Below are 24,515 nucleotides of genomic sequence, written 5' to 3'. Positions count from 1 at the left end.
GGCTTTTTCTCTCACCATCCTGCAAACTGTTCACATCATTTTCTACAGAGCAGGAAGGAGCATTAGAATGTCTGTATTTTATACTGAATTTAGTGTCTTTGGGATTCAGGAATTAACCAGGAGCTCAAAGAGCTGAAGAGAATTCATCCTTCTGGGGATACAGATGCACAGGAATCACAGTTTTTGAGCCACAGGCATGTACGTATCATTTTTTAAGTTTTGGGAAGGACCCAGTTTGTTCCTACCTGAGGCACACACAAGACACCACCTCCCTATATTGACTTGGTGCCAGCATGCTGGGCTCTCTCCAGTTCCCAAGACCAGAGGCTCGTCTCCCCTCCCATTAATGTGGTTTAAACCTGCAGAGATCAACACTGGGGGGGCAGGTTGGGGTGAGGGGGAGGAGGGCAGCTGGATGGGAGGACCTGAATGACATAAACATCCAGATTGGTCTCAGACGAGGTTCGTTCCTTGTCACGGAATGACATGACCACACGGAGCCAATCCCGTTGACGTAGATGGGCTTACCACCACACTCCTAATGGAAACGGGACCCCGGGCTCTTCCTCCCGTGACAAAGTCCTTCCCATGTGAGACGGCTGACCCTCCCGTGTGCAGGAGCATGCCTGCTGCCCGACCCCACTCATGCCTCTTCTTTCTCTGACTTTCTAAGATAATTTCTGCAGCATTCATTTTTGTACAGACTTCATTTTCTGGTTCACCTGTGCTAGTCTTATCTCCTAGGCAGACTAGAAAGTCTTTGGACAAGGACTGCATTTTTTCCCCCCTATCACTAGCATACCTGCTACTAAGCTGAAGACATTACCAGGTATTGAAGAGATACTGGCTGTCTATCATTATACCAAAGCAGGACACTTCCCCTCTGGCTGATGGCACGTGTTCCGTGTGTCTGACCTTCCCTGGGACTAACTGCACCTCCACTGCTGATGGTTTTAATGACTCCACACATCAGCCCCTCTATCTGGCAAATCCAAATGGATCTTGTCAACCCAAGGTGTTTGCTAGTGAATCACCTGGTAAACATTTGATAAAAGGAGTTTGCTTTTGTAAGGTGAACAATCACACCTAAATATATAACAATCACATCTAGAAAAAACAAATATATATATATATACATATATATATATATTTTTTTTTTAAGGGTCAGATTTTATTTTCATTTTATTTTTATTTTCAAGTTTTCTTTTGGAGGCCCTGCTTGTACTTGGTGTGGCTCATTTCCAATTTATGTACATTAAGAAAGACTTCCTGTATCTCTAATAAATTCCCCCAAAGGAAAAAAGTTGGAGTGAATTAAACTAGGAATTATTGCCACACTAACAGCAACGTGCTTTCATTTGGTTGTGTTTGTGTGTTTCTAGGGCTCACTTCGGTGAATCTAGGAATCTTTCATAAATTAGGGCTTGACAAAGGGGGTTGGATTTAACCTACGATCTGAAAACTAAAACAAAACAGAATGGGTGTGGGTTGGATAAACAGTGGAAGCAACAATACAAACAAAGGCATCATTTTCCCCAGCCACTTCATTCTCAGACTCTTACTATATTATGCCCTCCATGCTTCTTCTGGAGGACGGCCTCAGACCCCATTACCACTTGTGTAACTATCAGTCAGTGAGGCCCAAATCAAAGCTTAGAGCCAGGCTTAGAGAGATCTAAGTCCACGACTCTCATCAAGGCAGCTCTGCTCTGAGAGCCAGGACCGGGTAATAAGTTTAGCTCCCTGGTGACCCGCACGTGAGTGTTCCTGATAAGATGGATTACACACTGCTGATGAACCCCAAGTAAATACCATTCTGACCCAACAAACGAATTAATTTGTACCTCCTGCTACACTGGGTCAACTGAGAGAATTCCGTGATCCCTGCTAGTGTTTCTCCCTGGAAAATCATAGGAAAACAAAATGCCCTGATGGGGGTCAAAAGTGGATGTTTCGACTTCCCACTGTCTCTGCAAAAAAAAGTTCTCGTACAGGAAGAAGAGAGTCTGTTTTTCCTTCCATTGCTCTCCCAATACAATTCAGATCACCTAACATACTACCCCCCAAAGAGTTATTCCAGGGTGCTCTGGGCAACAGACATGAGTAGTCACCCCACCCTAAATCAACCAACTGCCATTTGATTTACACCTTGGTCTTTGGGAGTTTTGTTTGTGTTCATCCATTCTCAAAAGCTTAATCTCCCCTGGACATTCAGACAAATTGAAGTTTTTAGAAGCCAAGTGAGTTTGAATCAAATCCAGGCTCTGCCACTTCCAGCTGTGTGACCTGTCTTTGGGATAAGAGGCCTACCTCAGAGGGTTGACTTGGAAACTGAATGAGTCGATATATTTGTTTGAAACTGAACCTGGAATATGAGCCCTATAGAAATTTTTGCAAGGCTTGTCATCATTACGCCAAGGAAGGCCCTGAAATGGAAGGTGATGACTAGCCCACCTAAAGGACCCCCGCCCCCCTTTCTCAGACAACAGCAGTCTCCAAAGACAAACCATCAGAAGTGCAGTTGTGTCCAAGATGTTCTTTACTGGAACCAGTAAACTCTTCCTCCCACACTGGGGAGGGAGCCCCAGGATGTGACTCCCCTCTGCCCACCAGCTCAGTGACAGGAAGGAGACAAAGCGGTCAAGCAAGAATTCCCTAGAATCTTGTGGATGAAACAAAGCATTCAAGGGAGTTTGCAGAAGCCACCTTCACAGTGACCTAGTTCAAGCTATGGCTTGGGCAGTCAGAAGGATGAACTACCTAGCTCCTAGGGACACACAACTAAAGACACGTTCCTCGCACATTAACTCATTACACTTCTAAATGTATTAAATTTTACCATTAAGACAATAATTAAGAAAAAGGATAAAACAAAGTGTTCACGTTCTATTGAACATTGACTTCTAAAATGATGGCTTTCAGTCATCTCTTACTTGATGATCTCCCTCCTGATATACTTGTGAGAGGGACTAGATGAATTAAGAGAATGGGTCATAGCCATAGACAAGGATCATCTGGGCTCAGGTTAGGGGATAGGTAATACGTATTTTCTCTTGTAGCTAGTGTGCCCGGGGCTCAAGTCTACCAGCAATGGTTTTTCAACTTGGTTTCATGAACAGTTGGCCAACTGGTCAGGAGAGGTCATGTTTATAGGCAAACGAAGCATGACAAATCTCTCTGTCCAGTTTTGGGTCTGTCTTTGTAAAGGATATTGAAATTGCTAACTGGATAAGCAGAAGCTAAAATTTATTGTGCCTGCTGTGTGTCAGAAACTGTGCTAGAATGGGAGAACTATAATACCTCCTGGTAGTTCTTCTGATATGAGACCATTAGTCATTAAGAGTAGGTCTGGGAGGCACCTGGGTGGCTCAGTGGGTTAAGCCTCTGCCTTCAGCTCAGGTCATGATCTCAGGGTCTGGGATCAAGCCCCACATCAGGCTCTCTGCTCAGCAGGGAGCCTGCTTCCCCCTGACTCTGCGTGCCTCTCTGCCTACTTGTGATCTCTGTCAAATAATTAAATTTTTTTAATTAAAAAAAAAAAAGAGTTGGTCTGAATTTGGAACCCCGATGTAGAAGGGCAGCCTTCTGAACACAAAGGGTTTGATCAAGATAGAAGGAAGCATTTACTGAATTGAGCTTTGAAAAAAAAAACACTAAATAGAAGCCCTGGGGTTCGCTTATTTCACCTTTGTTTTTCTCTCACTCACATGAGCAACAAGCAAGTCTGGAAAGGTCCGTATGGTCCCTGGTGAGTCGCAGTTTCAGAGATCTTCAGAATCTTACTGATCACATTGTCTATCTCCATCTCTGTGTCCTCCCCCAGCTTTTACTATGAATGAGGCAACCAATGCCCTGAGAAATATCCCACAGTAAGCTTTGGTGGCAGAACCAGAGCAAGAACCAGAGTTTCCTCACTCACAGTGGCTTCTTTCCTAGATCCCATTTTCCCTACAAATGAACAGGGCCCAAACACACCAAAGAGCTGCATGGGACATACCCACCACTTGGCAAGATCTCAAAATCAAAGCATTAAGGGCCAAGCAGGGCCATCTGAAGCATCTGAGATCACTAGAACAAAAAGTTCAGGTTATATGAGGAAAGCCTATTGCTTAAGCTGAGTAATCTCAATAGATTGGCATCTACAGAACGCCCCGTGTGGAAAACAACATCAGTCCACTAACAAAATTCAATATGAATCTAAAAATAGACACACTTAAAAAAAAAAAAAAAGTAAATCCTGAAACCCAACAGATGGTGTTGGACAGAGGCAGGAGTTCTGACGTCAACGACTGAGGAAACTGGCTTTGTTTGGTGAATGGGTTTGAGGGCTTGGACTTCTGGTGTCAGATTTTAAGATGAAACTTTTTATTTAAATTTGATCCTTGTATCCCCAATCGACTGTGAGAAAAGAACACCTGGGAAGGGTGCTGGTCATTGAACCTGATGGGTAGTGATCTAAGTCCACGTTTCTCATCAGGCCAGGGTTACCCCATCCGTATTTTCTTTCCAGAGTATCAAATGGAGCCGTCTGCTTTCTTCCCAAGCGGGCCAGCCTTTCTAGATGCTCAGGGGACAGCAAATGACCTGTGGCAGTTCTGCCTTCAGAAGATATCTCCTATGCCTCTGGACGCATGGGGGTTATGGAAACAGCCTCTTTCTGGCACCTCTGCTGTCCCTTTCTCCCTTTCACCCATGCCCCATGGAGCTGCCACATGGTGCTTGCGAATCCTCACCTCCTATAAGACCTCCAAGGAAACCTTTCCCTCCAGAATAATCCCAAACTCCTCACCACCATTGTAAGAAGTCCACAGCGCAGCCGGGATCTCCTCACGAAGGGGCCTTTCTCAGACCCTCCTGCTGTGGGCCTCCTGCCCCAGCACGGTCTTTGCTCTCCCTACACTGGGAGTCTGTGCCAGCAAACCACCCCCCTTCCCTGCAGCTCCCTAGGCTCTGCTCCTCACCGTCCACCCAGAGACTCCCCACAGGGCACCCACATCACCCATCCTTCTCTCCAGCGGCCCTTCTCTCCCACAGCAGGTGAGGGTGGTCTGAGTCCCAGCTCCGGCCCCTAGCTATCCGTGTGAGCCTGGCCAAGTGGCTGAGCACCCTGACCTATTCCTCATCTGCCCACAGAGATGGCAGCGGCACCACACTCCAAGAAGCTTGTGTAAGATTTATTACATGAGTTCGCGCACGAGGCCGGCCACGGAGTAGGTGCTTGTGCAGTGGAAGCCTCTCCCCTCTTCATCACCTACTATCGTTACTCTCAGTTGCTGACAGAGGTCTACTGTAGCTCCTCCCCTTGAACAGAAGAGTTGTGCTCCCTGCCATCTGCCACTGGCACCTGCTGGCACGGAGCAGACCCCTGTCACCAACTTTCTCATCGTCGGAGCAGGGTCATATCCTGCTCAAGTTCCATCTACTTCTCTTTCTCTCTTGATCTTTCTCTCTGGTGGGAAGCCTTCCTCAGTGAGCCAAAGTGGTGTACAGAACATGCTTCAAGGCACTGTTTTCTCCAAACAGGTCTCTCACTCATCCAGCTAATTTAGAGACAGCACTCACAGAGACTACGAGAGAGAAGTCTGCTTCCAAAAAGCCCATCTCAACCTAAATCTCAGGAATGTGCCCATTTTAACAACGGAAGGCCATTTGTAATGGAAGCCCTGAGGCACTGCTGCTGTCTGTATACATCAGATTACATACGGGTAGGTAAAAAGCAGCAAGATTTCCTCCAGACTCTTGGAACTTACAGCGGTTTTAAACCGTGAGGTTTTTAGGTGAGATTCTTTCTTCAAACGATATCTTACTTGGAATACTACCGTGTGAGGCAGTTAGAAGTGGGGTTCCTCCTGACAGAGGAGAGGAGGAGATTGAGGGCCCTTTTGCCACAGCATGCCCAGGATCTGTGAGTCCAGATGCACGTGCTTGCACACACACACACACGCACATAGAGCACCTCCATAAAACCGACTTTGAAACCTACAGCTTAGAGGACCATGCTAATAGTGGCACCGGGGTGGCTCAGTCGGTTAAGTGTCCAACTCTGGATTTCGACTCAGGTCATGATCTCGGGGTCGTGAGATCGAGCGCCTCTCTGGGCTCCCCAGTGCGTGTGGGCCCTGCTTAAGAATCTTTCTCTCCCTCAGCTGTACCCTCCTCTCCCATTCTAAGAAAAGGAGAGAGAAGAATATGCAGCTAGTTTATGAGAATGCACAAGTACACTCCTTGGTGATGCACAGTAGCTACTAGACAAACACGCATGCACACGTGTGGAATGTCGAAACTTTGTAAATCCTTTCTGCCCTACATCAGCATCAAGCAGACAGCTTATAGCTCGCACTCAAGCTGACATTACAGAAAGAGAGAAGCATAAAGAGCCAGTTCTGTGAAGAGAGGCGAGAGCTGTCCCTGGGTAGCGCCTTCTGGTTCATGTATTGCTAACATCATCTCCACATGAAGCCACATGTGGACTGGTCACCGGCACATTCCAAATGTGGCGTTTTTCCATGAGAGGCCATTAAATAGGGTAGAAACCTCAGAAATCGTTTGATTGACGGATCTTTAGTGAGAGCAGGACCCGTGACACCATATGCCCTGGTGAAACTGTTCCTCATGTTGAGCCTGATGTCAAGTTTATAAATACAGATGTAGAAGCAGATAAGCACTGTTAAACTCGAAATACATTAAAATGCGACTGGTCATTAGAATCATTCTTATTTTCTGGGGGCTTTTCTTTGGTGAATTTTCCAATTATTCTACAATTGACAAAAATTCTTTGTGATAAAAAATTAAATATTATTTTTTTAAGAGCCAAGGATAGCAGTTTCTCAGAGAAAACAAAGCAACGAGTCCTGTGCAGAAGATGCAGGCCAGCTCTTTCCAAACTGTGGCATGATAAAAGTGTTCTAGCGAGGCCTCAATTTCCACGAGGTCAGGAAACAACTACCTGGTTCACCACGAGCTCCCTCGGCAGGTAGCATGGCCCAATGACACTCACGGCATGTACACAGTGGATGCTCAATAAGGGATGGCCGAGTGGACAAGGGTGAGAAACTCATCCTACTCCAGCCCATTTTGGACCTACAGATGGTCCCTGACTTCCAATGGTTCAATTTAGGATTATCACTATTTTTTTATAATGATCTGAAAGCAACATGCGTTCAGTGGAAACTGTACTTCAAATTTTGCCCTTTTCCCAGGCTAGCAATATGCAGTACCCTCTTCTGAGCTGGGCAATGGCACTGAGCCCCGCCCAGTCCCCACTCAGCCACAGGACCACGAGGACTGACAACCCATGCACTTACAACCAATCCGGATCCAAACAACGTTCTGTTTTCCCACTTCAGTACAGAATTCAGTCAGTCACTGGAGACAGTCGCCAGTCTACTGGGAGAGAGGCTTTGTGTTAGGTGACTCTGCCCCACCGCTGGCTAACGTGAGCGTCCAGAGCATGGTTAAGGTCAGGAGGGCAAAGACATTGTGTCTGATAGGTTAGGCGTATTCAACGCATTTTTCGACATGGGATATTTTGAACAGACGATGGGTTTGTCCGGATGTTACACCATTAAGTAGAGAAAGATCTGTAATTCCTGTGCCCGAGTCCTATTTCTCCTCCCTTCTCTCTTACACTTCCAGAAACGGTCTAATGGATCCTGCTACACTTGCCCGCTTAGGTGGGGGGAGGGCATTCTTTTTTTTTTAATGCCTATTTCACTGAGTCCAGGTAAAACAGAGCTATCATCTTCAGACCCTTTCTCCTGTGTGTGACAGCAAACAGAGACTGGGGAGAGGGATTCTGGAGACGAGGTTAGCTGCAGTAGTGGATCTGAACAGCAGGAAGGTGCCCAGACAGAATAGGTGAGCAAGGGCCACCAGGAAATCTCCATTCCAATCTGAATTCTAGTACAGTCCAGTGGTAAGGCCTTGCTGGGCCTCAGTTTCCCATCTGAAAAAGACGGTGACCATACTTGCCTCACCGAGATGTTCAGGAACAGGGGCAAGGGGTGACGTAAGTGAAGGTATTTTTAAAAGCAACTGTCCTGACCTATCAAATGCAAGGTTTCCTTAGAGGCAAAGAGGCAGCAGCGTGGCAGATAAAGAGCCAACAGGCATACTTCTCTGTCCTGGGGGCATGTGAATGTTAATTAACTCTGTAACCTTTTGTTTCATTAGGCAGAAAGCATCCTAGGGCTTCAAGACCTGAAGGTCTTTCTCTGTGAAACCTTGCTTGATTGTGGAAACTCTTATCTCCTCTGACTGGCTGGGGCTTGTCCTACCAACCTCTCCCCACCACCCCCCCAAACACACACACACACACACACACACACACACACACACACACACTCTCTCTTTCTCTCTCTCCCCCTCCCTCCCTCTCTCTCTCTCTCTCGATATCTCTCGCTCTAGCTCTCCCTCTCTCAATCCCCACCAGCCCTCCACAGGCCTCAGCCCATCCTTCCTTAAGAGCATAAAGTTTATCCCCCCTGCTAGTCTGATTTGATAGCACCTTGATTTCCAGGTGGCTGTCTGACCCACAGACCAACTCATGGCGCCGAATGTGTCAATCTACTTTTGTGAGACACCAGATCCAATCAAAACGCCTCTAGCCCCTTCCACGTCTGGCAGCTTCAGACTGCACGAGCTTCACGAAGGAGACATACTTCATTCAGTGGTTTCTTGGCTCTTTTCAACCTAATCTGACATAGTCATCTCTTTCAAAAAAAAAAAAAAAAATATATATATATATATATATATATATAGTTACCAAATTTTTTACTTTGTTTTCTGCTTTTGTGTTGCAGAGTTAATGATCAAAATAAGCATCAGAGTTCCTCACAACTATAATTTTTCCCCCTACACTGTCAACACCCCTTCTCCGTAGTTCTCACTCCACACTCACACAGATTATTAAAGCTCATTTCACAAGTGGTTCCAGTTGCTTTTTAAGGATTTTTCCATTCTGCGTTTCCCCCAGGGCAGCGAGGGAGGCTGGCCAAGGGAGATTCTCCAGGAGTTCGCCCTCTGTTTCCTTTATAGCAGCTGAGAAAGGCAGAGCCCTCCAGGAGTGAGCTTCCCAGGCCTGGCGGGAAATGCCAAAGGCTGGGGGATGGGGATGACGAGGTAGAGATTAATATTTTTAAAGAGGAAAAATCATGCATGAAATTACTCAAGACAAGTTTTATGGGATCCAGTCGGAAGTGATGATTTCACAACGGGGAATCATACACAAAATCTAAAAATGCTTGAGAATTTCATTTCCTTTAACTACAAAAACAAAAACAAAAGCAAAAACAAGCCCATCACTCAGCGGCTCTCCCATCCCCATCTTTCTGCCAGCAAGGGAGAAGCCTAAAAAGGCAGTTCCTGAAGTCGCTCCTCGCCCTAAGCCCTGATTTTGACCGAGCCCATAAACTGTAGAGCCTAGCAGGGTGCCTGGCCCAGTGAAGCAGGTTCACATCATGGTAGATCCCTGAACAACGTGGCAGATGAGGCACCAAGCCCTGCATAGTCAAAAATCCCCATATAACTTTTGACTCCCCCCAAAACTTTACCAACAGTCTGCTCTTGAACAGAAGCCTTCCTGAGAACATAAAGTGATTAACACATTTTGTAGGTTTCACGTACTATCCTTACAATATAGTAAGCCAGAAGAAAGAAAATGTCACTAAGAAAACTGTAAAGCAGAGAAGATATGTTTATCATCCTGTACTGTCTCGAAAATAACCCATGCGTAAGTGGACCAGTTCGAACCCGTGTGGGCTGAGGGTCGACTGTATTCCCATCCGCTCTCTACCAATCATCTGATCTCGCAGGTGCAGGAATTTCATTGTCATCTCCCAAACACCCTCCACTCTTCCTCTCCTTCCCTGCTGTTGTTCAGATGTTGTCATTTGCTTTCCTTCCTTCCAGGTTCCTTGGAGAATGATCAGAGTACACGAACCAATGGCAAGTAGGCACGACACAGGAAAGGCCAAATCAACACCCTTGAACCATACCTTCTCAGAGGGCCGTGGGGACCAGACCTAATTCATGACTTGACATCATGACTGGCACGGATAGATGTACACAGTCATCGCCAGGGGCCGCCACACCATACAAGCGCCCACACCTCGCACTTATCTAAGTCCTGTCAGGCCACCAGCCGTGTAGCACGTGGCCTGAAGCGATGTGCAGACCATCAGGAAGTTCTCAAAGCTTGTTTCCGTGGGGGCCCTTTCTTCCTACATACCGAAAAACAAAGGCTCACCGAAAAATAATTAAACCCGACTTAAGGTTCTTGCTGCTTTGTGTGTCAGAATAAAACAAGACTGAAAGAAATCTTAATAGGATTGCAATCAGATCTCACATTCCTTAATCGCGTATTAGAGTCTTAGTTGAAACCAGGTTCAGTGTAACTCGGAGGAATCGTTCTTTCTTTTCAGGAAAAGCGAAACTAAAGCAGGACGGAAGCTATGGCAAATGAGCCTGGCTCCTGTTCCCAGCCCCGACTGTGGCCCAGTCTTCCCCTCCTCAAAGCCTGGCTTGAGCTCTCATCCTACTCCAAACCCCAAGAGCACCCCTCCTCTGAGCCTTCTGTTTGAACACCCCAAACCATGTTCTTTGCTGCTGGTTGGTTACAGAAGGAGTATAAACTCCCCAGCACTTAGGGACCAAACCCCTCCACTTTTTGCTGATAAGCCCAGAGCTAGTCAGATGAATTAATAATAGCTACTCTTTACACCATGACTACTGGTTGTCATAGGAAAAGCCACATTTTGTAGAAGGTGGGGGTTTAGAAAAGGATTTTTCCTAAGACTGCTTTCATTAGTAAGCTAAGGTCCTTCAGTGAGGTTAAAATAGGATTCCCTTTTGACAAGTTAGATGAACATACATCTGTTGTATAAAGTAGGGTGTGCTGTTGTTTTCCCACACAATGGTGGCATGGCCGAGATGGGACAGAGTTGCTCCTATACCTGTGGCTATCTGATATCGACCTGAAAAAAAGACTTAGTGGATCTCTGAACTACTAAAGTCCCTTCTCTCCCCAGCCCCACTCTCCAGCCACCCAGATCCTAATCTCCATGTCAGTTTGGTTATTGTTCTGCCATAAAGGAAATCCATGGTGTTACTCAACACCAATTTGTGCTCCATGCAATGAGGAGTCTTAGCACTGACGTTCTGTAATACACAGAGGAGAACACTGTTGACACGGAAGATATTCATTTCCTTACTCATTCATTAAGGGTGTAGGAACGCTGACCCTCCACTATAGTTCCCCAAGGACGTAGGGCCTCTTGGCAATGTGTCCAAAGAAAAAACATCAGTGTGGCTCCCTACCCAGGAAACCATCTCAGACAGTGGAAGAGACAACTACCAGTTAGGGGTAGGGCAAGAGGGGAAAGATCCCCCACAGAAGGGACACTGTTCTGGGTCAGGCAAGAGGGAGAGAGAGTATCAGTCTGATATCAGGACAAGGTCCCACTGCAGTGGGAGTTCCAGAGACCAGATGCCAAGTCCATCTCGGCCAAAACAAAGTGTCTTATGAGCAAAGGACTTCTACTCCTCTGAAATCTGATTTTCTCACTGGTGCAAAAAGTAGAGAAAAGAAGAATGTGGACCATATGATGGATCCGTTTTTCTCATGTTGAGTTCTGCATATGTGCACATACGTGCATAGACCCACAAACATTGGGAATTATATAAAACATGTCCAACACAAGGACTGCCGATGAGCCCTGTGCTTGTTTGGAAAAGGGATTTCCAGATTTTCAGGTGTTCCTCATTCTCCTGAGCGATCAGAGAGTTAGGAGAAATGCCATTAGACCACTGTTTCTCAGTGTGAACTAAGCAGTGGTATGGGTGAAGCTTGAGAACAAATAATTGGGAAATACTAGATTAAATGAAGATAACTTTTTTTTTTTGTCCCATTGTAATTCTCCTCAGGGACTTTAATAAGCAAGTGTATGCTGAGACAGTCTAAAAGAAGTCAGACTGCAATTTCCCAAACCATGGGCTATAGAGTCCTTTAGGCTTAAGAGTTTCTAGAGGGATGAAGATTCAGAGAAATACCCTTTGAGAAATAGTGTACCAAAGAGACTCTCAGGGACTGGGCCTTGCTTTACCACTGTATCTCCACACCTGGCACATGAGAAGAATTCTATCAAATGTAATTAAAATAAAAATTTGCCAAATGAGCAAACGAAAAATTGTTGAATTCAAAGTGGAAGACTGTCATCGCAGTGACTGTAGAGATGGGAGGATGCCAAGGAGCAAGGGATCGTCTCTCCAGGATGGCGCCCTTTACCGTCTAAGCTCTAGAAAGGCACAGGGAGGAATTTTGGGTAAAGTTGCTTGTGCCTTCTCAAGAAGCTAAGGGCTACAGACCCATAAGTCATCCTCAAAGACTTTAACTTTCTTTTTTCCCCAAGAAGAGGTAATAAAATAAGAGCTTCATGAAGAATGTTGGCATTTCTTTTCTTTACTAAGTTAAAAAAAATCAATTACGATACTCATAGGTCAGACTCCATAAGGCAGTTAACAGATTATTTTCGTTTCTTTACTGCCACCTTCTGGTTCCCAGGCTCCTACACAGTAAATTTAAAACACCTTCTGTTCCTATTTTGCTTGGGCATTGTAAGCATTTGTCCACAGCCTTTGCCTCCTAGGACATTATACAAGTCAGAAGTGGTTAGGGTGGCCTTCATGCTTTTTCATTCGACCTGAAGGCAACGGGGAACTTAAGTGATTGGCCTACTGATAGAAAATTAGGAGCAGAGCAAGGACTAACCATGCCTGTTGGTTTTTCCAAGGAGCAAACACTGGCTTTGTCCAGTTACCTCTGCAAAGAGTTCTACTGCCCTCTCATCCCTCCACAAGCACAACCTTGAATGGAAAATTCCATGCTCTTAAAAAAGACGATGCTGTTCAACACACCCTGATCTTTTCAAGGGTAAAATCCATTCCACTTTGAAAGGCCTATGAAAAAATACCGTAGAGGGTCTACAGTTGATTTTTTAAAAATCTGACATCAAGATGCCATCTCATTATACAGCACTACACCAAGATGGCGGCCCACTATTTTCTTCTTAGTCATACCTTGGTCTGAAAGCAGCAATAGAGTTGGGTTAGGTACGGGTGTTTCCGTGCCAGTGCCAAAATCCTCTTCTCTGTCATCGTGCAGTCCACGTCATCATCCTGGAGGATGACATCCTTCTTTAAGACCTTCACAGCATATACTTCATCCTTGCCTTTCAGCTCTGCCAACATGACCTGCAATGGACCCAAACCACTGCCATCAATCTACACACACGGAATCAAAAGTAAAAACGCCAAGTCAATACCAAAGGCTTTAAAAACTAACTTCTTTTTTTATTTCATTTTGAACACCCTAACATTAAAAAATGTTTAGAAAAACTACCCATCCTAATAGAGCTACTATAATTCATTTATTGATGTTTCATCTCCAGCATAGGGCCCATGCAAAGAAAAAAGTTCAACACACATCTGTGAAATAATTCTTCATATGCACATGCATCATACTTGCAATTACAGCACTGCACAAATAATATTTTTAACTGACATTAATAAGGACTTATCATCCACATTGTCATTATCATTATCAGGGTTGCCTATACTCAACTGAAGTAAACATATTACAATTTATTTAACCCTTTACCTTGTATTAGATAATTAAGTGAAACCTAATTATTAAGTATCATAGGAGTAAATCGGATTGAGCATTTTTGTATATACCATTTTCTTTTCTTTCTTTTTTTTTTTTTTTGGACCATATCCTCAAGCTAGAAATTCTTAGAAGTAGATTATGAGGTTAAATATTTTGCACATTTCTTGAGTTTCAGAAAGGATGTACAAAATAATCTGCCACTGGGAATGGAGGGATGCTCTAGTTTTATGGCAATGTACCCACATTGGGGGCTTCAACTTAAAAAGTGTTTTTGGGGAAAAAAAAGTATTTATGCTCATATAATGGGTATGAAATATAACCTCAACACTGTTTTAAGTTGCAATGGAACTTTTTAAAGAAATTTTCCTTAAATTGTTTTTGTGTGAACTGTCAGTTTTATATTCACAATAACTCTGTCTAGTTCTATGTATTGTCTTATACTATTTGCTTATGAATTTGTGCAAGTTTGGTATACAATGATACTAACACTTGGCATTCTGCAAAGGTTTGTCTAAGCCTGTTTGATGATCTTCTGTTTGACAGCAAACAGGATCACCTGTCCTTACGCAGCTAAATCTGTCAGGTCTGCCTTAGTGGTCCTGTAGCCTTCACGCTCAGAATGTGATTCCTTCTCCAGAGAGCACATTCACAGTTCTCTGAGCTTCAGGTTTTCCTATCATTTGATATTTCTGCACTCATTTCTCTGCAATGTGACAAGTCTTCCTCCTTTTAAGCAACCATCTCCTAAGCCCAGTATTCCAGGGTGAGCTGCCAGGCTCAAGAGCGGTAACTCAAAAGCTTCAAGAAAGAATTCAGGGCGCTTCCTGAGGAATGTTCATCTCCTACGCGTAACGTAAAATCTTTAACGCTGGCTCAAACGCTGCCTGCGATTCTTCTTAAAAAACAACCTAAATGGTCCACAGTCATCCAAGTTCGCATCCTGCCTACACAGTATGGCAACCTGGAAACTCTGAGCCTGCCCGTTTCCCTTGACTCTTGTTCAAAATTAAACCCACCCCCATTCCCCAGTTACGCCTGGACCAGGGCACTGGGGCCAGTTTTTTAGTGACTCAGTCTCTGAAGAATGTGATTGCTTCAGCATCTGCATTTAAGTACACTCCTCAGGTTACCTTCCTACTACAGAGATGTCAGGAGGAGATGGGGCAGGTGAGGGGCTGGGAGGAAGGCCCACGCCCTGGAGGCTTCCAGAGCCATTCCCTTCAGCAGAGCAGCTCTGCAGCTCAGGTCGCTGGCTGATCTGCAGGCTGCTGCTTTCAAGAGCCAGGACACGGGCCCAAGAACAGGGCGTGGAAAGGCAGCTTCCAGCGACTCCATCTGTGCGGAGCGCGAGGGAATGATCAGGGATCCCTGCTGAAGTGTTAGCCACAGTATCCCGGGCCCTCTGCCCTCCTGTCTTCTTTCTAAAATGCACAAGGATTATCTCCCCACATCACTAAGCCATCAGAATGGGGCCTGATACCCCAAAAGCTTCACTCGGCACACACACACTGCATGGCTTGGCTTGTCTCCGTGTGGGCCAGGAGAGGGAGAACGGTTTTAAGATTTTAAGATTTTAAGATCCAAGCCAGGAGATGATTATTCTCATTCTCTTGCCACACACACAGGATAAACAACCTTCAGTAAATGCCAGAAAAGTCAGTTAAATAGCATTTAACTTTCAAAATAATACATGCCCAGAGTTGCTCTGAGCCCGAAGTTCACGGAGGGCAGGGATTCCAGAGTTCATTTTCAAAGTCTTGGTCCTGAATTAAAGCCAGAATTTCAGATGGATCTCTGAAGGAAGGAAGAAATGCAGTGCTACCATGGCCAGTAATGGGGACTCCAAGACACGTAGAACAATTGAAATATTCCCACATGCCTTTTTTTTTCCCTTTACCCACGACCTTCCTTGATACCTGTGGCCCCATTTGACAAATGAGAAAAACTGAGTCCCGGAGAAGCTAGGTGACTACTAGCTGGAAGTCCCACAGCTAACAAGCAGCAGATCCCTGGCTCCCACCTGCTTGGCCGCAGGCCGTTTCCATGGAAGAAGGAAGGAAGACGCGACAAGACCAGGCTGAAATGTTCACAGCCTCATCTTCCTTAGATCGGACAGATGAGGCAACGCCACGGGGCAGAGAGAGTCAGCGGGTGTACGCGCGCATGCCACAGACCTTGCCAAAGCTGCCTTTGCCCAGCACCTTGATGAAGGTGAACTCCTCCAGACCCAGGCGCTTGGCCTGGCCCTGCCGCACTTCGCCGTTCTCGCCAGGGCTCGCCAGCTGGCCCGCACCACCTGCTGCCCGGTGCTCCTCCCCTCGATTGTCAAAAGACAAGGCCTTCCGGATGTTGTTTTCAAGTTCTTTTATTTCTAGGGCCAAGGGAGACAAGACCTTGCATTAGTGCATACCTCAGGCTCCCTTCCCAGCAGGCCACAGGCCCCAGACCACCCTCCCCGACCTCCCACCGTAGGGTCTCAGCCCGCCAGCAGATGCAGCATGGCAGCCCTCCACGGGTTCCTTCACTTGCTCCCCATGCTTTCGTGGGCACCTAGCCCACAGCAGGGCCTAGGGAGGCAAAGAGGCCGAGGACACAGCTCCCCACGGCCAACACTTTCAGATTACGCAGAAACCCGGCCCTCTCTCCGTAAGCCCCCTCTGGCCAGTGGTCTGTTCTGTTATGCCAGGCGTAGTGCAGGAACCCCTGCCTTCTCTGGGACCCTGCGGAGTCTCAAAGACAACAGGCTCCCTTCAAACTCCCTCTGAAGATGATAGCAATGGCCGATCGAGAATTGTTATCGCAGTAATCACGGGTGGTCCAGCTGTACCAGAAGCTAGGACTGGGAGGCCCCGGACTTGTAAAGGACTTTACTTGGTCTCACTGGTGCGTTTACTCTACTGCCCATCTCCCACAAGGGTATTCAGCCAAATGAGCCACGGGCTTCTCGTTACCTGAAGAACTGCTGTCCGAGAGTGACGTGTTGCGAATTTATCTCAGATGGGGCAGGGATTCCTCAGTACAATTTCACAACCACGGGGCAGTCCCGTGGCCCTGCGGAGCACATGACCTGAACTACCCTGCCGTGATAACACTGGATGACCCTTTGACCTTTCCTGTTTGAGCAAGCTTTATTGTTAGCTGTTCATTCACCAAGACACACATGCCTCTCAGTGCAGAACTGGGCACCACAAGCACAATCCGATTTTAAGAGATGCTTGTGAAAAACTGGGAAGATGGAAGGGGAATGCAGACTATTAACACTTGGGAATCAGAATGAGGCATGAAGACCTGGTGTTGCTTGACAGAAAGAGATTTTCAGCTTCCCTGCACAAGGATGGAGGCCCATGATAGCTTGTAAAAGGAATCTGGATCTTTCTTAGATCTGCTGGGGTGGAGGGAGGCGGGGAGGAGCGCAGGTGGCTCCTGAGTCTCAGGCTCTGCCTTGCCAAATCAGCCACTTCTTAGCACTTTTTCCTTACAAAGTATAACTTCTAGTCTCAGCAAACAGCTAAAGGTCTCAGCTTCCAAGGCAAACTATGAAACGGATTTTGGAAAACAGAACTTGGGTGTTTAGGGATTCCAAAGCTTGAAGAAAATGTCATTACAACGGAAGGAAAAGAAACTGTGTGTTATCTCTGTCCTGTGGCAATGCCACGTCTTGCTAAGAGGATCTTTGCATCCATCAGTGCCCACACCACTGACCTGAGCTGAGACAGGCACAGGCACTACAACCTGCCAGGTCTGGGAGCAGCCAGGCCTAGAAATGACACTCCCCCTCGCTCGTCCTGGGGACAGAAATGCTGTCTCCTTGAAGCTCTCAAAGGAGGTCTCGGCACTCAAAAGGACGCATAAAAACACCCACATGGGCTGCAGGATAACACCTACTAGTTCGGAGGCCCCAGCCAACCACTGGATTACTTATAAATGGGTCAAATCCTTTTTGGAATGAAGCAGAGTGTAAAGATGCAGGAAGCTAATCAGAGCAACAAGGAGAGAGACTCAGACCCATTGCTCTGTGGCGTCAGGATGGGCACACGCACCCTGCAGCTGTTTTGATCACTCCTGGCTAAGCCGAGGTGGGTCACAGCAATGACACTCAGGGAGGGTTTGAGGGCACAGATTCTGAGATGGGGGTCCCAAAACCAGGAGGGGAATGATCTCACCCTTAACACAGACTTAGTTCCAGACCTTTGCACAGAACTTTTTGAGACTCTGATCTTCACTTCCCAGCCTGTGACACAGGGACAGGGACAGGGATGAGGCATCACAGAGTCGGTGTGAGTGTAAGATTAAGATAATGAACGCAGGGACGCCTGGGTGGCTCAGTTGGTTAAGCAGCTGCCTTCGGCTCAGGTCATGATCCCAGCGACCTGGAATTGAGTCCCACATTGGGCTCCTTGCTTGGCAGGGAGCCTGCTTCTCCCTCTGCCTCTGCCTGCCACTCTGTCTGCATGTGTTCACTCCCTCTCTCTAATAAATAAATAAAATCTTTTTTAAAAAGATAATAAACGCAAAGAGGCTACAGAAAATCAAGGCCCACTTGTCACACAATGATGATTACTCTTGCTCTGCAGAAGCATGAATCCCTTTCTGGGGACATCTGGACCCCAGAAGGGAAAGTTTGAAACCTGTTAGTCTCCCTTCAGCATTCTGGGATGCCTGCAGCATTCAGAAACTTCAACTTCGTTAAGCATATTCATATGAGGAAGAAGGAAACCTGAGCTTTGGGAAAGGGTTGGGCCTAGAGCTGGCTTCCTCCCTCCTCTCACTCTGTTCTTCCGCTTCCTGCATCTGTCCCTGCCCATCCACAGGCCACAGCAGGAGGTGGCCCCTCTCCCCCAACTCTTGCCCTATTCTCAGGTTTCAGGGGTGATGATCAGAGTCAGGATGGAGGGAAGTGGCACTCAGCTGAGTGGCATGGTGGGTGGAAGGACAGGTCTGGGAGCAGGCCCCGGGCACCTTCCTACACCTGGAACCCTGGACAGAGGTGAGGGTAAAGAAAGAGCTAGAACATCACGTGCTCTTTCTCTCTTACCCTGGCCTGGACAGGGTTTACGGCAAGCACAGCAGTTCAAAGTGTCTGTCCCTCAAGACAGCCTTGCAGAGAGAAAGACCAGCTAAAGAGTCAGTAGGGAGAGGGTGTCTGAAGGCCTTCCTGGGCCTCCATTCCAGCTAACAAGGGTGGAACAAGGGTGGAGAGGCCTCAGCCTCCTCGGGCCTTCCGATGACATGGCTCAGAGGTAACAGGGCCAATCTGAGGGCCTCACCCTGGTCACAAGGGGACGTGGGTGCTGACTTGGATCGATCTTCCTCCGATGGTGAGCTTCCAGAAGTGGGCTGTGGGGACTCAGCGCCGGCAATGAGCTAGAGGGAGGGAGAGAAAGAGGGGAGACGTGAGAAGGGAGGGTGGGAGCTGCCCCGAGGTCAGAGGCGCGGAGGCGCTGTAGGGAGCCCGGCACCCAGCAGCACTTGCTGAACTGACATTCTGGAAGCAGACTCAGGTTTCATTTGACAGTGAAAGGGAAGACAAGAGACTGTGCCGGGCCATGTATGCAAGTGTTGGGTCACTCCACTGTACACCAGAATCTAATATTACACTGTATGTTAACTAACTGGAGTCAAAATCAAAACTTAAAAAAGAGAGAGGCTGCAATTTGTTCGATTTTCATTCTACCCAAGCATACCTGTCCCCCTTCCATCAGAACCTCCCTCGCCTGTGCAAGCCAAACAAGTTACTACACCTAAAGCAATTCGACATTTGCCTCTAACACCTGTTGGGCATTTATCCATCGTCTTGTTCAGCTGTATTTAGCTAATGGCCTCTGCATGTGGATATTGTGTGGAGCACTCTGCTCAGGCAGACCACAGGCTCTGGTCTGTAGTAGAAATAATTAATAAATAAATAAAATATATAAATATAAAAAATAAATAAAAAATATTTACTGAGCTTCATATTTTTAGATGTGTCGAAATTGGTTGGCAAATTTTAATACAGCACCCCCCAGTGAAGTCTAGTGAGATGCTGACACAGCATGTTAAGTTCCATTAAAGTAAGAGGTTTGGACTAAGCGGTCACACGCAGTTCTGCTCTGTTTTACCCTTGATCTCCAGCCGGCTGCACATGTCCTCTCTGCACAGTGGACCACTTGCAAGGGCCAACATGAAGACAAGCAGCGCTCTGGCAAACCTGATGCTCCTGCCAAGAAGCCCTTTTAGCTTCTGACCAAGGGCACTTCTCTCCCTTCCTCTCACACGAAGCTGAGCTACTACTTGGTCAAGTGGCTTTTTCCAGCCTTTGTACCAGAAGCAATCCAGCAATAAAAATTTCAGAATCCTCTGGTCTTTAACTCGTCTCTTCCTGAATTTCTCCATGTTGGCTTCTTAACACGAGGTTCCCCCCAAACTAAGACAGACAGATGATGCCTCGTATTGGCGTCATGGCCCATGTAAATCGCGGGGGAGAGAGCAGATGTGTATTGTGTTTTCTCTTAAATGTTTCATGATAATTAATTATGATTCTGTCTCAATTTCCTTCTAGCAAGGAGAAAAGTCATTCTCTCCCATGAAGGACTCTCCCTAGAGCTCATAAATGTGTGTGTCCGACATTGTCATGACAGGGTATTTGCTTAACCTGCCGCTTTGGTGGAGGCATAGCATTCTTGGATGCTGACATTTTGCTTGCAACTGCGACGTCTGGGGTCAATAACCGAAGCTCTGTTTCCACTCGTGGGATTTACAGAGCTAAGAGCCACCAGAAGCACAAAATCTCATAGCTAAGCAACCAGGGAGAAGAGGATTCTTTTTTCCCAACCCTTGCAAATCAGCTTTGCTTATTGGGCAGGTAGAGAGGGAGGAGTTTAAGAAGATAGAAAGAATCAAAACCTCTCCATTCAAGGGAAAGGGCTCTTCTGAGATGCACCCTGAAACAGACTTGCTTTTCTGGTAAGTGCTTGAGAATGCTTGATAATAGGTAATGAGGATCACTGCCTGCTCCCCATCCCCACCAGGATTTCTTGCCCAGTAAACATGGTTCTGATTTTCTTATAACTTGCTCTCTTAAAGACTTACATTTTCTGGGCTGGAAGCCAAGGCCAGGAAGGACCTTCAAAAGAAATGGTATGGATGCTGTGAGCTCTGTGTACATCTGTGGGCCCTGACTTAAAAGAGCATCTCAGCAAATGGATCTCTTCCTACTGACATTCAGAATGTCACATGGATAGAGACAGGGGGCTTTGGTCTCCAAAGAAAGGCCCAGCTGTTTCATGTGGTGGGGCATTAACAATATCCCTTGGACGGCACTACCACAAATCTTCTTGGCCTGCTCCCTAGAAAAGAATGTGGTCCCAGATCTTCATCCCTGTATCCTCATTACCATGACACTAGGGGCAAAGTTCAAACACTAACATTACTTTCATGCCAGTCCTGGAGCCAGTTAAGTCTACTTCCTTGTCTAGTGTTGTGCTTTTTCTAGAGGGAATTCCGAAGTCCTCATCTCCAAGATGAGATCAGTCAGTAGGGAAAGGAACGGAACACTTGAGACTTGCTTCATTTTTCCTCCACTTCTAGAACTAAAGGAGACTTTAATGTCACCTGCCTGACCATTTTTTTTTTCATTCCCTTTCAGCTCATGCTGTGTCTCAAACCCAAGGATCTCGGAACCTCACTCCGGGGAGGTAGAGGGGTGTTCTCAGGAAGCCAGCACAGGGTTGGTGGCCTCCAAAGAGCTCCAGAAACACCTCCAAATAGCCAGTTACCTTTTTCCTCCTCTGGCCGCTGTTGGTGATTTTGTCTGGAGTGACGCCTAGGTCAGCCAGGACTTTGGCAATTCCTCTGGCGTCCACCCCACAGTTGGGGGCCACGTTGGTTTCACAGCGTCGGTGAACATTCATCTTGCAGACTGTAAGGAGACATGGAGAAGAGACTTCCAACGTTCATGACCTAAAACGTTACCTTGTTGTTGTTGTTTTTTTGTCCTGATTGTAAAAGTAATACATGTTCATTTGATAGAATGTGGAAAAACGCAGAAAGACAAAAAGTGAAAAATAGAAATCACCTGTCATCTCATCACACAGTACTAGAACAGCATCCATCAAAACACCATACAGAGATAAAACACCACACAGACTGTTTATGGATAAATATCACATTCTAGTTCCTTCTAGGAATCAGAACATGGACCATAAGAGAATTAACTGGTTTATTTGGAGAACATTCATTTGGATTCTGAGCCCAAATGGGTTGCATATATACAGTGTGCTCTACTACTTTGCTAAAATGTGGGAATATTACCAGGAGGAAAGTGCCCACAGCTGAGCCTACTGAGATGCTCATTTGAACATGAGGACATTGAACAAGGTGACCTCCAAGCCTCCTTTCAAATCTAATATCCTGATTTGAAGGAATAAAAGCTGTGCCTGAAAGTCTTTTTTTGCCCACATCATTTAATTGTCGGTGTAGGACATCAAAAGTGAAGACTTCAACTGTTCTGGTTTCCGGTCTAACATGTAAGGCTCTGAGACAATGTCGCTGGGTCTTAACAAAAATCAAAAATGCTTCTCAGATCTTCTAGAGGAGTAACGTTACAGGGCACACTGCTGCCCCCTCCATGAACGAGACATATGGGAAGCTACTGTGGACCACGACTCGCTGGGCAGAAACTCCCCAGCAACAACATCTGTGGGAACCAGGGCCGGCTCAGGGAGAGCGGATCTGAAGCTGGCCAAGTGCTGGAGTCTCAGAGTGGACAAGGCTGAGTCCAAACTCTGGGCAGATCCAGTTATAGGGGCCTCCCACACCTGTGTCAGTTTTGCTTCTCCGACTTTGACATCCAACACAGGGGAGAAAATTCCCTTATGCTTCTGCCAGGGGGAGGGGAAAAGGAACCATTTTGAAATAAACCAGAATACTCTGCTCTTAACAAGGCCTGCTTTTAGAAGAAACTATTTTACCACAGCCTAAACTATTGTAGTTTTATCAGATCCTACTTCACCTGGGGGGAGGAAAATACCCTACTCTAGCCTGTTTAGTGTCCCATGTGGGAGAAGGGAAATACCCACCCCAGCTCCTTATAGCCTTTCATGTAGAAGAGAATATCCAACTCTAGCCCACACCAGCCATCCTGCCCCACCTCAGGGGGGGAGGAAAAAGTCCCTTGTGAGTCACTTACAAAGGTCATAGTTCAGAGGCACAGGTTCATGGAAAGACTGAGATCTAATCATAGGACTAGAGAATGTTTCCCCTCACCCACACCCTCACCATCGCATTACTAAAGGCCTACTTACTGCATAGTAAATAGTTCCTTTCACCCAGCACATCATGTCTAGCTATCTGGAAAACGTTAAAAGGCATTCTAAAAAGCAAACACACGGCAGGGCAGGAATATTGGAATTATCAGACTGGGAATTGATTTATTTATTATTTTTACTGGTTTAAAGATTTTATTTATTTATCTTAGAGAGAAAAAGAGAGTGGGCAGAGGGACAGAGGGGAAGGGACAGGGACAGGTAGGCTCTGCACTGAGCTCAATGTGGGGCTCCATGTCTCCATCTTACAATCCTGAGATCATGACCTGAGCCAAAACCAAGAGTCAGATGCTCAACTGAGTCAGCCACCCAGACTCCCCTCAGACCAGGAATTTAAAACAGTTTTGATTCCTATACTAAGGGCTCTTATCAATAAAGTAGATACCACGTAGAAAAAATGGGCAATGTAAGCAGAGAGATGGAAACTCTAAGAAAGAATCAAAAGGAAATTCTAGAGATCAAAAACACTGTAAGAGAAAACAAGAATGTCATGGCTTGTCTCACTGGTAGAATGACACAGGTGAAGAAATAATCTCTGAGTTTGAGGATAGGTCAAAAGAAACTCCCAAAACAGAAGCAAAGATAAAAAAACATGAAAGAAAAGAAACGGACTATCTAAGAACTGTGGGGCTATATAAGGTATAAGGTGTATAATGGAGACACCAGATGAAGAAAACAGAGATAAACAGAAGAAATATTTGAAACAAAAATGACTCAGAATATCCGCAAATTAATGTCCGACACCAAACCACAGATCCAGGAAGGTTGAAGAATACCAAGCAGGACATATGATAAAAACAAAACACAATAACAAACGTTACCTAAGCCTGTCACATAAAAACTTCAGAAAATCAAAGATAAAGGAAAGTAATCTTGAAAAAAGCCAGAAGGAAATTATACCTGACCTACAGAGGAGCAAAGATAAGAACTGCATCTGACTCATCCCCAGAAATCAGGCAAAAAAGAAGATAACAGAGTGAAATATATAAAGCACTGAGAAAACCCCCCCGCCAACGTAGAATCCTGTACCCTATGAAATTATTCTTCAAAAGTGAGAGAGAGGGGCACTTGGGTGGCTCAGTGGGTTAAAGCCTCTGCCTTCGGCTCGGGTCATGGTTTCAGGGTCCTGGGATTCAGCCCCACATCGGGTTTTCTGCTCAGCAGGGGGCCTGCTTACCACCCCCGCCCCCCACCGCCTGCCTTTCTGCCTATTTGTGATCTCTCTCTCTGAATAAAGTATTTAAAAAAAAAAGTGAGGGAGAAATAAAGACTTCCCTTAGATAAATAAAAATTTAGACAATTCACTGACAGTAAAAAGAAACTCTTCAGGAAGAAGGAAAACTATCAGTCAGAAACTCAGATCTACATAAAGAAAGAAAGACTACAGGAGAAGGAATAAAAACTTTTATCTTCCTTCTTCTTCACTGATCTCACAAATAAGTTTCTCAAAATAAGAGCAACTAATATATCCAATTATGTATACTTATATGTATATAAACATGGATGCTTATGTGTAAGCAAATTGACAGCACTGATATAAGGAATGGGAG

At 46.0% G+C, this 24,515-nt stretch overlaps 1 protein-coding gene across 2 annotated transcripts in view; it reads right to left on the bottom strand.

Annotated features, from left to right (window-relative positions):
- PRKCE (protein kinase C epsilon) overlaps positions 1-24,515 on the bottom strand; it is a 298,944-nt gene that overhangs the window by 126,970 nt on the left and 147,459 nt on the right. For both annotated transcript variants that reach the window (XM_032840308.1, XM_032840309.1), the window contains 4 exons: positions 21,418-21,560; positions 18,931-19,027; positions 15,838-16,034; positions 13,075-13,248 (listed from right to left, as the gene is read on the bottom strand). In XM_032840308.1, coding sequence (XP_032696199.1) covers positions 13,075-13,248; positions 15,838-16,034; positions 18,931-19,027; positions 21,418-21,560 — 611 coding nt within the window. The remainder of the gene's footprint in view (positions 1-13,074; positions 13,249-15,837; positions 16,035-18,930; positions 19,028-21,417; positions 21,561-24,515) is intronic.

The sequence above is a fragment of the Lontra canadensis genome, unplaced genomic scaffold (assembly GCF_010015895.1).
Source record: "Lontra canadensis isolate GAN:19392208 unplaced genomic scaffold, GSC_riverotter_1.0 scaffold112, whole genome shotgun sequence".
NCBI lineage: Eukaryota > Metazoa > Chordata > Mammalia > Carnivora > Mustelidae > Lontra > Lontra canadensis.
This window is presented reverse-complemented; position numbering and strand designations above follow the sequence as displayed.